The 12,957-nt window shown below is 38.6% G+C and overlaps 1 protein-coding gene across 6 annotated transcripts in view; it reads right to left on the bottom strand.

The window, feature by feature from the left end:
* The window catches only part of NOL4 (nucleolar protein 4), a 268,955-nt gene that overhangs the window by 54,753 nt on the left and 201,245 nt on the right, over positions 1-12,957 (bottom strand). For 4 of the 6 annotated variants that reach the window (XM_038392933.2, XM_038392936.2, XM_038392939.2 and 1 more), the window contains 2 exons: positions 9,809-9,988; positions 8,926-9,117 (listed from right to left, as the gene is read on the bottom strand). In XM_038392933.2, coding sequence (XP_038248861.1) covers positions 8,926-9,117; positions 9,809-9,988 — 372 coding nt within the window. The remainder of the gene's footprint in view (positions 1-8,925; positions 9,118-9,808; positions 9,989-12,957) is intronic. The other 2 variants (XM_038392935.2, XM_038392943.2) reach the window with 1 other exon arrangement.

Genomic DNA, 12,957 nt, shown 5'->3' with positions numbered 1-12,957 from the left:
TGTACTGGTATAATTTTTATTTAGCACCCTAGCTCTTCATAAAATATGAAGAATTTGATTGTCATTTTAATGCTTGCAGCACTGAAGTTTTACTTGAATTTTCACTTATTTTATTTTCAAGTATTTTACTTATTCTTTCAGTCTACATAGATGCTATGATAAATATCCAATTCCAACATCTATTAGTGAACTAAAAGAAACAACTAGAAACAACTGGAAAAAGTAAAAACCGAGGGGACTTTTGTCCATGCACTGTGGAGGTCAGGTTATTTTTCAGTTTTCATAAGTATGTTTAAATGAATTATCATATATTGCCATTTGATTATGACAGTGTCTAAATTACAATGCCATATTCCTGTCTGCACATAATATTTTCAATATGTACTGGGAAAAGGCTCACTATATGCTCTTTGCTCCTCAGAACCCAGTTTGGTACCAATGTGCAGGAGTATGTGCTGTAGATCCTAGGAGTAGCTCAGACATGCAGTACTTCCAGAACAAAAAGGAAGCAAAGTCCACTTAACATTTCAAAATGGTATACATTGCCCCTTATGTCCCTTAAGCACGCCCTGCTCCAAGTCAGAGACGTCAAGCTGTAGTAACAACCACTTGGGATGTGTGTACAGAAAAGCATGAAGGGATAGAGGCAACCAAGTGACACATGCCAGACAATCACAAATCTCCCTTTGTTTGTTGGGGTTACCAGTCTTCCAGGATTGTCCTGGAGTCTCCAGGAATTAAAGGTTAGAGAACTTTGGTGGATAGGGGGAATGCAGTGGACATAATATTACCGGACTTCAACCAGGCTTTTGACACAGTCCCACATGACATTCTGATAAGTAAAATGGAGAAAAGTGGGCTTGGTGGAACTATCAATTAAGTGGATACATAATTGGTTAAACTGCAAACAAAGAATAACTATTAATGTATTTTCCACTGAATGCATCCGATGAAGTGAGCTGTAGCTCACGAAAGCTTATGCTCAAATAAATTTGTTAGTCTCTAAGGTGCCACAAGTACTCCTTTTCTTTTTGTGAATACAGACTAACATGGCTGCTACTCTGAAACCTATTAATGGAATGGTGTTGGATTGGAGGAAGAACTCAAGTGGGGGTCCACAGGGATCTCTTCTGGATCTGATGTTGTTTAACATCTTTATTAATGACCCGGATGTAGGAACAGGGAGCATGCTGATCAAATTTGCAAATGGCACAAAGCTGGTGCGGGAGAATGGGAGGGTTGCCAATACTTAGGAGGATAGGGCTACAATTCAGAGGGCTCTTGGAGAACTGAGTTATAGACAACAAAATGAAATTCAACAAATACAAATGTAAGGTGCTACACTTAGGGAAGAAAAAACAATGGCACAAATACAGAATGGGGGTTAGCTGGCTTGGCAGCAGCATTGCTGAGAAAGATCTGGGAGTTATAGTGAATCACAACCTCCACATGAGTCAGCAATGAGATGCTGCTGCAAAAAAAGAAAGTGCAATTTTAGGTTGCATTAACAGAGGCAAGTCACAGGAGGTGATAGTACCGCTCTACTTGGTGTTGGTTAGGCATCAGCTAGAGTGCTGTGTCCAATTTTGATCACCAATGTAAAGAAAGAATGTGGGGAAACCAGAAAGAATCCAGAAGTGAGTGACAAAGATGATCAAAGGGATGTAATGCAAGCCATATGAGCAAAGGCTGAAGGAACTGGGTATGTTTAGTTGGAAAAGAGGATATTAAGGGCTGGGGGTGGACATGATAGTAGTCTTCTAATACGTGAAAGGCTGCCATAAAGAAGATGGAGAAAATTGTTCTCTTGCCACAGAGGGCAAGACAAGAGGCAATGGGTTCAAACTACAGCACAGCAGATTTAGATTAAATCTAGGAAAAAATTCTTAACTGTAGGAACTATAGGACAATGGAACAGACTGCCTACGGAGGTTGTGGAAGATCCTTCCCTGGAAATTTTCAAAAGGAGGCTGGACTGCCATCTATCTTAGATGGTTTAGATACAACAAATCCTGCATCTTGGCAGGGGGTTATTAGACTACAAGGGACCGCAAGGGTTATCTAAACCTAGAATTCCATGATTAATATTTAATTAAAGATTATGTCATGTGATGGAACCTCCAGGAATATGTCCACCCAAACCAGCAACCCTATCGGTTGTGGATACACAAAGGGCCAAATCCTGCTCCAGTTACTCATGAGTAGTCTCATGAGGTCAACGGGACTACTTGCATGAGCAAAGTGAGCAGGATTTGGTCCTACATGTTAAATGGTACTTCACAGTGGAAATGACAAAGGGGTTTAGGGATTGTTGGATGTCAGAGACCACTGACACGTACAATTATATACCTTTGAGTATGTCTATACTACGAGCTGGGGTGTGATTCCCAGCTCACATACACACACTTGTGCTAGCTCTTATACAGAGTACAAACAAAAGGGGTTCAGGCAGTTTGCACTTGATATGGCTAGCTTGAGCCACCACTCACCGCTGCCCACACTACCATAGCTACACTACTAGTGTTAGTACGCTAGCTCAATGAGAGCTAGGACATGTATGTGCATAGGAGCTGGGAGTCACATCTTGCTCAGAGCATAGACGTAGCCTAAATGTTTGTACCACTCAAGCTGTAGTCTTCTCCTGTCACTTACTTCTAGATATAAATGAGGCATTAATGATATACACAATTTGGGTGGCCAAGGACTGGCTAGTCTGCTGGTGCATCTCTTTTGATCAGTGTTTTGGGCTTCCATATTACCTCCATATGATTGTATGGAAAGCAGATATATGAACAATATTGGTGGTTGGGAAAGGGGCGGGGGGAGAGAAGAGACAAAGGGGTTTGGCAAAGAGCCATCACCTAGACAAGAACAGATAATTAGTGCAGAGAGTACAACATGCAGGGGATCAGTTCCCCCAACTTGACTAGCCCCTCACATGGCTGGGATTCACATCTCCCTCATGGCATGATCTAACTCATTGATTTAAATGGATGGGCTTTCAGGCAGTAAACAGCTGTGCATCAATACTTCAAAGAGCCAGGAAACATGGAGTTTGCCTGACTTTTATTTCCTCTTTGTCTTAAGCAAATGTACTCAACCTGGAGCCCTATGTTATACTACACACGTATGTCCTAATAGGACAATACAGATAATAAAATACTACTTTAGCAAAGCGTCTGACATAAAACCAGATCCACAATCTAGAAAAAACTAGAAATATGTATATTTATTGTCATTTTGAGCTTTACTGTACAGCTCATCAAAACTTTTAAGTCCAACCTTTTTCTGATGAAAAATGACCTTTTTCAAAATGAAAACCTTGTTGCAAAAAGCTTTGTTTGTTAGTTTAAGTTTTTTTGTTTTATATTCTAGACCTTCATTGAAATTGCCATTTTCAACATTTTGATTTTTGGGTTTTTCCCCATCTGCCTTTTCATAAATGAATAGACTAGAATAAATGATGTCTAGGTATTGGGGTTTCTTCACTTTTTAAAATTTTTTCCATGTGTGATTCTAACTTCTCAAAACTTCTTCAACTTTTGCAAGGTTACTGAGGAAAAATGAAACGAAATTAAACCCACATCTGAAGAAGTGGGTTTTTTACCCGCAAAAGCTTATGCCCAAATAAATCTGCTAGTCTTTAAGGTGCCACCAGACTCCTCATTGTTTTTGTGGATACAGAATAACACGGCTACCCCTCTGATACTTGAAACTAATTCTGTTTCTCAGTGGCTTTTAAAAAGTTGGAGAAGTTTTGAAAGGTTAAAGGAGCAAAAGGAAACTAAGAAAATTAAAAAACAAGTCTGATCATTATATCATCCTCATCAGTTTTATTGCACTATGGGGGAAAGGAAAAAAAGGGGAGAATTTGAAAATTCAAGAAGTCAATTAAAAAAATTGCAAAAAGTTTGTTTCAAATTCTGGAACAAATTTAATACGTCAAAATTTTTCACAAAACTGTTTTTCCTTTTTTCAATAAGCTGTATTTATCGGGATTTTTTCAACTATTCTGTGTCATCCTTTTACTACCTTAATCCCATCATTCACCAAGACAAGAATTGTGTGCTTTGAAAAGGCAAATGATATAGCATTAGAGAAAGGGGTGGAGTATGGTATGGATCAAGGCATCTAAAGCCATTCACAGAAGATCTGTATGCAACTGTATTTGTGGTAATTTTCTAAATGTTTCCCATTTTATTTATCAGGATTAGCTATACATGTTTGCACCCACGGCCTTAATCTGGCTGAAAAACCTATGACCTCTACAGCCGTGAAAGCCTTGGCAGGTTGTGAATCCCAGAAACTGCAAGAGTAGCTGATCTATTCAGCATTAAGTTCAATAAATTGGTGAAAGCTTTGCCCCATCCCTCCAAAACCCAAACTTTGAAATGACTAAATCATTTTGGTCCCACCTTGAGATGTTAAAAGGCCTGGATTTTAGCAAGTCCCTTGAAAATCAGGCCCCTTTAAAGTGTCTGATGTTGGGCACCCAAAAATTGAAATGCTCCAAATCACTAGCTACTTTTGAAAATCTTGGATCATGTGTACATCTCCACAATTGCAAATCCTGATTTTTCACCCTCTTCAATTCCCTTTCCCACCACGACCATGTCTACGCCTACAAAGCAGTCAAGTGCAGCTAAAATGGGAGTGGTGAAATATGGAACGATAAAAAAGATGGAAGCCGTCCATTTTTTGTTTTTGTGCTGGGATGGGGTGTGCAGAGGTGGTCGCTGTTAAGGTCCTAACTGGGAGAATGTGTTCAGGCATTCGGTCTCTTTCTTCCTCATCCCTGCTGTCAAATCCATTCTTGAGCTCACATAGGGAAAGCCATTTATGATTAGCCTGTACTTGCCAGTTTGTAATAAATAAATAATAATGTGCCCTTTGATATTATTAATTTGGCCTCAGTCAGGAGCAGGGCCTCATTGTGCTGGGAGCTGTTTTTTCCTGTGTTTTTTTCCACAATCTCTGCCTCAAAGAGCTTGCAACCTTGATCTTGCACAGTAATGGATGTGGGTGGAAAGGTCCACCCACACATATCACATCGCAGAATGAGAGTCTAAATTAAGACTGGACACAGCAAATGAGAGTAAAAATAGGTGAAAAGGGGAGGAAGGAAAAGGGTAACAGTAACAAGACCACATATTTACTTAGGCTAGTATGTGCATAACTTGTTTTCAGATCATCTATAGGTTTGTTTGTTTTCCTGAATATAAATATGTAAACAGACATAAGGAAGCACCAGTGTTCTTCTACGTAGCCTTTCCCAGGTGCCAGTTTTCCACAGACACATAAGCAGAGGTAAGTCTCGAGAAAGGATCGAAGGAGAAGAGTGTAGTAGTCATTGGATCAGTTCAGAGAGGCCCCACTTATAGAGCACTTTCCATCAGAGGATCTCAAGCAACCTTAAATATATTAAAGAACTAAGCCTTTTCATCACCCCCATGAAATAGGTATGTATTTTAGCTCCATTTTACAGGTGGGAAAACCAAGAGAAAGCAATTAAATGACTTGCTTAACATCATAGAGCACTTCGGTGGTAGAGCCAGGACTATAACCCAGATCTCCCTATTTTCAGTCCCAGTAAACAACTTTCTTCTTCATTAAATGGTAAGATTAAGAAAACACATTATCTAGTTTCAATCTTTCAATGGATTATTATAAACCATAGAGAGATGGGGGAAGAAATATGATTTTACAATGGACAAGAAATACTTTGATAATGTCCTTTTAATGGATATGTTTATGTCAGAACAAAAATGATAGTGCACATTTAAGAGCTAAATAATCAAAGGGTGAAAAGATTCCAGATATGGAAATCTCTTTTCACTGAATATTTTTAGTAGGAAACTAGGCAAATAGATTTGGGGTCCATGCAATGTCAGCTATCACAAGTATAAATAGGGTAACTTGAAGCAATCTTTTAAAAACAGGATATTAATACTGAGAAGCACATTAGCTAGCAACATGGACACTCATGAGGACTTCTCTAGTGCCTCAGAGCTACAACTGGCCTGTTATGCAGTAAGAGGTGTTGTTTGGATTACAGATGGCAAATAAGTGACAGAAGCAAGCCTGAGGCATGCTTTATATTCTTTACCACATTGAGTCTTTCACTAATTAAACTTAGTGTTTACATTTTCTCTTAAACACCATAGCACCAAGCCGTAGATAGCTGTGCTATTCCACAAATATTGCTGAATTGACATATGACACATTATCAGATTATTCTGTTTCCTCTTGAAACTACATGCTCAGAATGTATCATTTTTGCCCTGAACAAAATGAAAGATAAGTTGTATTAAATACATGTAGGGTAAAAAGGCATCTCGTGTGGAGATCATTATCTGACATCCTATTTAATATAACGACAGTAGTGCTATAGCTCCTGAGGATATCATTATCCTGTTTTGCTGTATTTCAGCATAACGCCTGATTCAAATCAACACCAACATGTCTTTTTCATGATAGTCCTGCACAAATGTCATTATCCAGACAAAATGATTCCTTTCCCCGGTGAAATGGAGGGTAATTTTAAAGTAATCAGCTAGCCAAGTGTCTCTGTCCAATGTAGTATTTTTCAAAACTGCTTTCTGATATGAGTTACAGACAGAGAAGCTAATTTAAAAATTAGAATGTTTTTATAACATCTTCTTGATAGGTTCTATCTTTCACAATGATCTGAAATCAAGCCATGAAGGCCACATGGCACTAGTGCCCCAAGGACCACACCTATTGTCCACAGGAGTCAATGAGAGATTGTCCACTGAGTTCTGCTAAAAGCTTTTGGTTTACACTTCAGTTTGAGAAAGTTAAGGAAGGGGAAGCGTTGGCATATTTCCCTTCTTACCCACCAGGGCTGTCACTGATGGCACAGACAGCAATGCCCTGCCCACACTATTGAAACACATCAAAGCACGTTCTTTTTTAAAATAGGTTGAAACCACTATAAGATCTGATTAAACTTAACATTTCCAAAGTGGGGAGATTTTTGTGCCATGAAAGTTGCCCACTTTATAATAATTCTCATGATATTTTTTAAAAGAACAAGAATATAAACCTGAAAAGAAGTACTCACATGAGTAATCATTATTATAATCATGACTAGTCCACCGAAGTCAAATCAACCTTAATTGTTATAGACCAGATTGTAAACCCCTTACTCACATTGGTGAGCAGTTACTCACGCAAGTAGCTCCAGTGACTTAAACAGGACTCTACTTATTCATGTGAGTTACTGCTCACTAGTGAGAGTAAGGGGTTCACAATCTTGCCAGATAGCAAAGCAATAAGACCATTTATTAGCATAGTTAGCTGTATAATATGTATTTTGGGTGCTAGTGTAATGAAGTAATATCTGACACAGTGATATCTCAATCTCACACTCCTGAATTATCTTCAGCCAAAGAGAATGGATGTGAAAAGATGCTAGTTACTGTATTATAAGAAAATATTTAATTTTTTTTGTCCATCTCCTGCTCTGGATGGCGACAACCTGACACTCTGTCTGTCAATCTTTAGCACTTATATCTATACAGATGTCCTTTATTCTCTCTCTTTCTATCTAAGTTTCCATTGGTTGAAAGCAGCATTAACCCAGTGTCTCAGAGAACAAAGCTGTATGGCAAATTAGAATCATGGAAGTTTATAAAAGATTAAAGGTTCTGGCTCTACATTGTGTATCCCATACTATACTATACTGGTCTTGCCCCACAATCAGATGTGATACTTTGTTTTTAAGCTTGTCAACTAATGTTTTAAAACCATCATATGAACTTCACAAGTACTATATTCAGTCTGCTATGAAAAGAGAGAGAGAGAGAAAGAGAGAAAGAAAATTAAAGCTGAACCCGGTTTTTTAATATGTAGATGGCTTTTAAAATGATTTATTCTTTAAAAATGATACACTTTATTAATAAATTATGTTTGTAATGATGAAGTGATTTATCTTATCTAAAGGAGGGAGAGAGAAATAAATCAAATGTAGCAGGCTACAATTTCATTTGATAGTGTCTCTTCTGGTTTGTGAAAATATCAAAATTCTCTTATGATTCTGAAGTTGACTAACTGATAAGCTGTGAGGAGGGCTATTCCTTACCATTTTTGTGCAACACAAGAGGCCAAGGATGTGTAGGGTCTAGAAATACTGCCAGTTATACACTAACATAGAATTCATAGTCTGTGAATAAATAATGAGGTATGAACCCTGGGAAATAAATGACAGAACTGTAAAATTTGCAAGGGATGTTTTAATAATATTGAATGCCATCTGTACACCTGAATATCAACTCAAAGAAGATAGTGAAAGCAGGGTCTACTTTCACTGACTGCTAAATAAATCCAAAAGTACAAACAAATCACCTAAAACGTAAAGCTACTGTCAATGCACTTGTCATAAAAACTTGTGTTTTACTAAAGATTTTTTTCAAGTCTTTCATCTTTCCAGTCTCTTAAGTTTTCATTAATTGTCCTTCACTGACCATTACTATGGATACGTAGTGCTCTGAAGGATCCTATTTTCTGATTTCATGGATCTCCCCAGAAAAACAGTTAGTAGAATTCCAAAGAAATTCCACATTAGTGCAAGACTTCACTAACTTAATAGCCTCTTTAATGGTGTTGGAAAGGAAAAAATATATAAATGAGATACTCTTCCCATTGGTTTCTCTCCTCACCTCTTGCTTGAGTCCTCACTTTCTATGGATTCACACAGACCTGTGAACTATATCCTCCCAAGATGTTTTAAAATCAGTGAACAAAGGGAATAAATTCAGGAAAGATGAAAAAGGGAGGGGGGAAAGAAACCTCTGACCTGACATTACCAAATAAAAAGACACTAAGATGAAAACAAAATAGTGCCATGGATTTACATATGGGGTTTTGATGGAAACTAGGGCTGGGTTTTAAATCAAAACTCACCATCTCAAAACCACTTCTTTTCATCCGCCTGCAGGACTTGAGGTAAGTACGTATGCGTTTTCTGGCACGCTCTTGATACTCAGGGAATTGTCGCCTGCATGAGTCAATGATAGCCTGGATCTTTTCTTTGGGCTGCTTAGAGATTGGGACCATTCGGTCCAAGTTTTCATCTACAAACAGCCTGACAAACATCTGTTGGTAAGAGGGAGACAGAGGAAAAGGGTTTGGAGGGCTGCTCTCTTTCTCTTCCTAGTCTTGATTACTGACAGGAAGATTTCTGTTGATTTCTGTGCGCTGAAGTAGCTATGTAATGGGAAGCCAGAAATGTTAAGCAAACAACTCTTTAAAGGACTTTTTTTTAGGGCTGATAAAAAAGACAAGAAAAGAATAGTCTATAGTGTATAGAAATTGTGAGATAAACCACAATGGACTGTGAAAATAGGCAGCACTTAACATTTGTTATTAACAATAAGTTATGATTGCTCCCTGGTTTTATTGAACTGCATATTTACTATTCTCCTAGTTTGGACAATTGCTTGTGTTATCATGCATAATTACATACAGTGGGAAAGCAAGTGAAAATAGCTGACCACTGGAATGATCCTTCTATACACTAGCTGCAGTCCCTCCCTCTATCCACTGGATGAACATGCACATATACACAAAATACATCTTAGTTCTCCTCACTGATAAAGATGGCACTTTGCCTTACATTTCTAAATAAACACAGTAAAACTGGTGTCTGTTGGTGAGAGTTTAATGTGCTTTAAAAGGATCCTTTTGTAAATTAATGTGCCTCTAATATTGCCAAACTTACCCATAAATAACAGTACGAAAGGAAACTAGTAAAGTTAAGCAAGGCAGCTAATGCTGCAGGACTTACATTAAAAGCCTTCAGTCGCTCAGCTTCTACCCCATCAGTTTCATTAACCTTCTCAGCATCTTCATGTTCATCGTGGTCATCCTCGTCCTCATCTCCTCGGTTCAGAGACAGATCTTCAGCACCTCTGCCTATGCTCTCATTCTTACCAGAGTCATAGCTGGAATAGCTATGTGCAGGTGACTAACAAAGAAAAGATATTTTTTAATGTACCAGATTAACAGGTTTACTGGGCTCCTCATCAAATAAATTTGTTTTTCAATTAGCATATCAGAAGGTATTTAAAGAATTCCATGATTTTTTTCTTTTATATATACAAATTATTTTCTCCAGCCCCAACACAAACTCTTATGATCACTTTATCAGAGAATTTTTCCCTATCATCTTGTCTACTTCAATACATTAAAGCAACAATCTGAGGAAAAGTCAAGTAAATCACTCTATAAATGACTCTCCTGTGATAATTAAATTCTGGATGAGATGGTTTCACAAAGACTTGTTTTGTACTCAAGTTTCTTCCTGATTACATTAGCAAAGTTTCTTCCACATTACATTAAATTGCTGCAGTTTTATACAAAAGTTCGTGGAATGAAAATGACAAATTTTAAGGCAAGGCAGAATAAAGGGAGAAGTGGTGATAGTCATTCATTGGTAGGAATCATTATCTAGAACAGTAGTAAGTTATTCATAAATACAGAAATAATAATGCCTTAGTAGATCACTTTCCAAAATTCAAGCAGAATTTAAACAGTCAAGCTTTTATAGTTCTCGCAGAAGCATTAATAATGGTAACACATACACACCTGTTTTCTCCTTGAAGCCTTTCTTTACAAAAAAATATTCAGAATTTTCCCCTGAGCAGAATTAGTGAGTTTTTGGATAAATAACAGATGACTATTTCATTAAAAAATTATCCACTCATGGTGTCAAAAACACAACAGCTATCAAGAGAGTCAAATACTTTAAGCTTTCCCTACCAGTATCGGATTGTGGTTATCTTGTTATTCTTTGTGTATACTTCATACTAAGTCACAACATGCAAAACAGTAGTAAAAAAAAACTCCATCAGAACATCAAGGTAAAGGGCCAAATTTTTCTCTCAGCTAGACCTGTGTAGACCTGGAGTAACTACAATGAAGTTATTATTACTCTAGATGCACAACCATATAACTCATCCAAAGCATGCTGATGTCAATTAACTCTAGACGGCTTACCATCAAGCCCTATATGATGACTCTCACTCTATCTATATCACAAGTTTTTATATAGCTCCTATCACAGTGGTAGTCACAGTGTTGCACAAAATTCAGGAGCACAAAGCCCAAAACAAAATGGGCCAAAATTGTCAAGCATGGGTGCCTAAAGTTATGAGCTTTGATTTATTTAGGGCCCTGTGTAAATGCCTCAACTGAGAGATGTTGAGAAACCACAGACAGAAATCCATAGAGAACACCTGGCACCTTGCAGGCACGGGCAAATGAACTATGAGAGTAACAGCAACACTGCCCAGCTGGATTGGGAGGCTGGAGGAGGAAAAGTCAGACAGAAAAATAAATATAAATATGCCCAGTCATAGTGCATCATTTTTGCCTTTTTTCTTTTCTTTCCATTTCTTTATTCTCTCTTTACTCTCCCTTTCATCTTCTTATTTCACTCCTTTCTCTTCCTTTCTATTTCCCCACTTTAAATTATTTAACTACTATTTCTGTCTCCCTCATTTCCCTGGACTCCCCTACCTATTTCTTTCACATATTGATTCTCAGCCTCTACCCCTACACTTACTTCCTTTTATTCCTCCCACTCTGTGATTTAGAGCCCCACAATAAAATCCTTTTAGCCACATAACATCCCATTTCTGGGACCTTCATGATTCTCTCTCAGTGTCCCTCATGCTCTCAACTCTGGGTTTCATTGCCCCCGCCCCGCCCACTCTGTGTGCACCACCAGAGGCAGGAGGAAAAGAAAGTTTGCCAATGCCTCTGGGATCAGGGTGGCCAAGATTGAGAGGCCTAAGAAGAGAAAGGCCTGAGGAAGCCAGCGAAAGGGAGGAGGAGCTGCTCCTTTGCTGGAGCACTGAAATCTTTTGTTTATACAGTGGACAGGCAAGAGGCCAGATGCCAAATGTTGACCTCACTGCCTCTTCAACTGACTCCTGTAGGGATATGTTTTTGAAAAAATATGATTTGGAGATGCTCCCTCTAAAGGAATGTGTTGTGAGTGTGGGAATTTGTAGATGTGCCCTGGAGACAAGGGTTTGGGAAAACGGCATGGCTGTGTGTAGCAGCTCAACAGAGGTGCTCTCCAGTTAATATTACATCATTAACACCAATTCAAGGAAATGGTTTTAAAACAGTTTCAGATTACAGCTGAAGCATACAGAGTAAAATTTAGAAGCCTTAAGAGGGGTGCTGGGATGAGTAATGTGGCATATGTAAACCAGATGAGAGATTTGATGGATAAGTGGGTAAGGGGAAATGGTATTACAAGCTTTGAAGAAATGTGTGATCTCGTTGCTCAGGAACATTTCCTGAGTATATGTAGTAATGATGTAAAAACTGTGTTTATGGGATAAAAAGGTGAAAACTGTTGAAAACTAGCTGATGAATTTGAACAAACCCAAGCATCTTTTAGAAATAAATCACTGGCAGAGGGCATTTAAGTCTGGTGGGATGCAGGGTTCCCATTGTACCTCTGGGAAGGAGCAGGGTGGATGGGAGGCTGGACGCTTACCTCCCCAAGTCCATTCCTCTAGTCCTCATCCCAAATCTCCTGTAAAAGCAGAAGAGCACAGAAGGTGCTACCACTGTAAATCCACTGAGCACCTGAGGAATAAATGCTCTGTGCTGGGTGGGAACAGGCAGCAAGCAACTCATGAGAATGCTGCTACCCGGAGCACAGAGGCACCTCAGGCAATTGCCTCTTATCATACAGGATTTGTAAAAATAGCCTCTGTCCAGCCAGGCAGGAAGCACATAAAGGCTGTCAAAATTAATGACCAGGAACTCCTGGGGAGAAGGGATACAGGTGCAGAAATTTCTGTGGTCAGGAAAAACATTGTTCAGGAAAAAGACATACTGCTAGGACAGATGGCAGAGCTTTTGTTAGTAGGAAGTCACAAAATCCTTGTGCCTTTGGCTCAAGTGCACATAGAA

The sequence above is a fragment of the Dermochelys coriacea genome, chromosome 2 (genome assembly GCF_009764565.3).
Source record: "Dermochelys coriacea isolate rDerCor1 chromosome 2, rDerCor1.pri.v4, whole genome shotgun sequence".
Classification (NCBI taxonomy): Eukaryota; Metazoa; Chordata; order Testudines; family Dermochelyidae; genus Dermochelys; species Dermochelys coriacea.
Note: the sequence above shows the minus strand (reverse complement) of the source record. Positions and strands in the feature narration are given on the sequence as shown.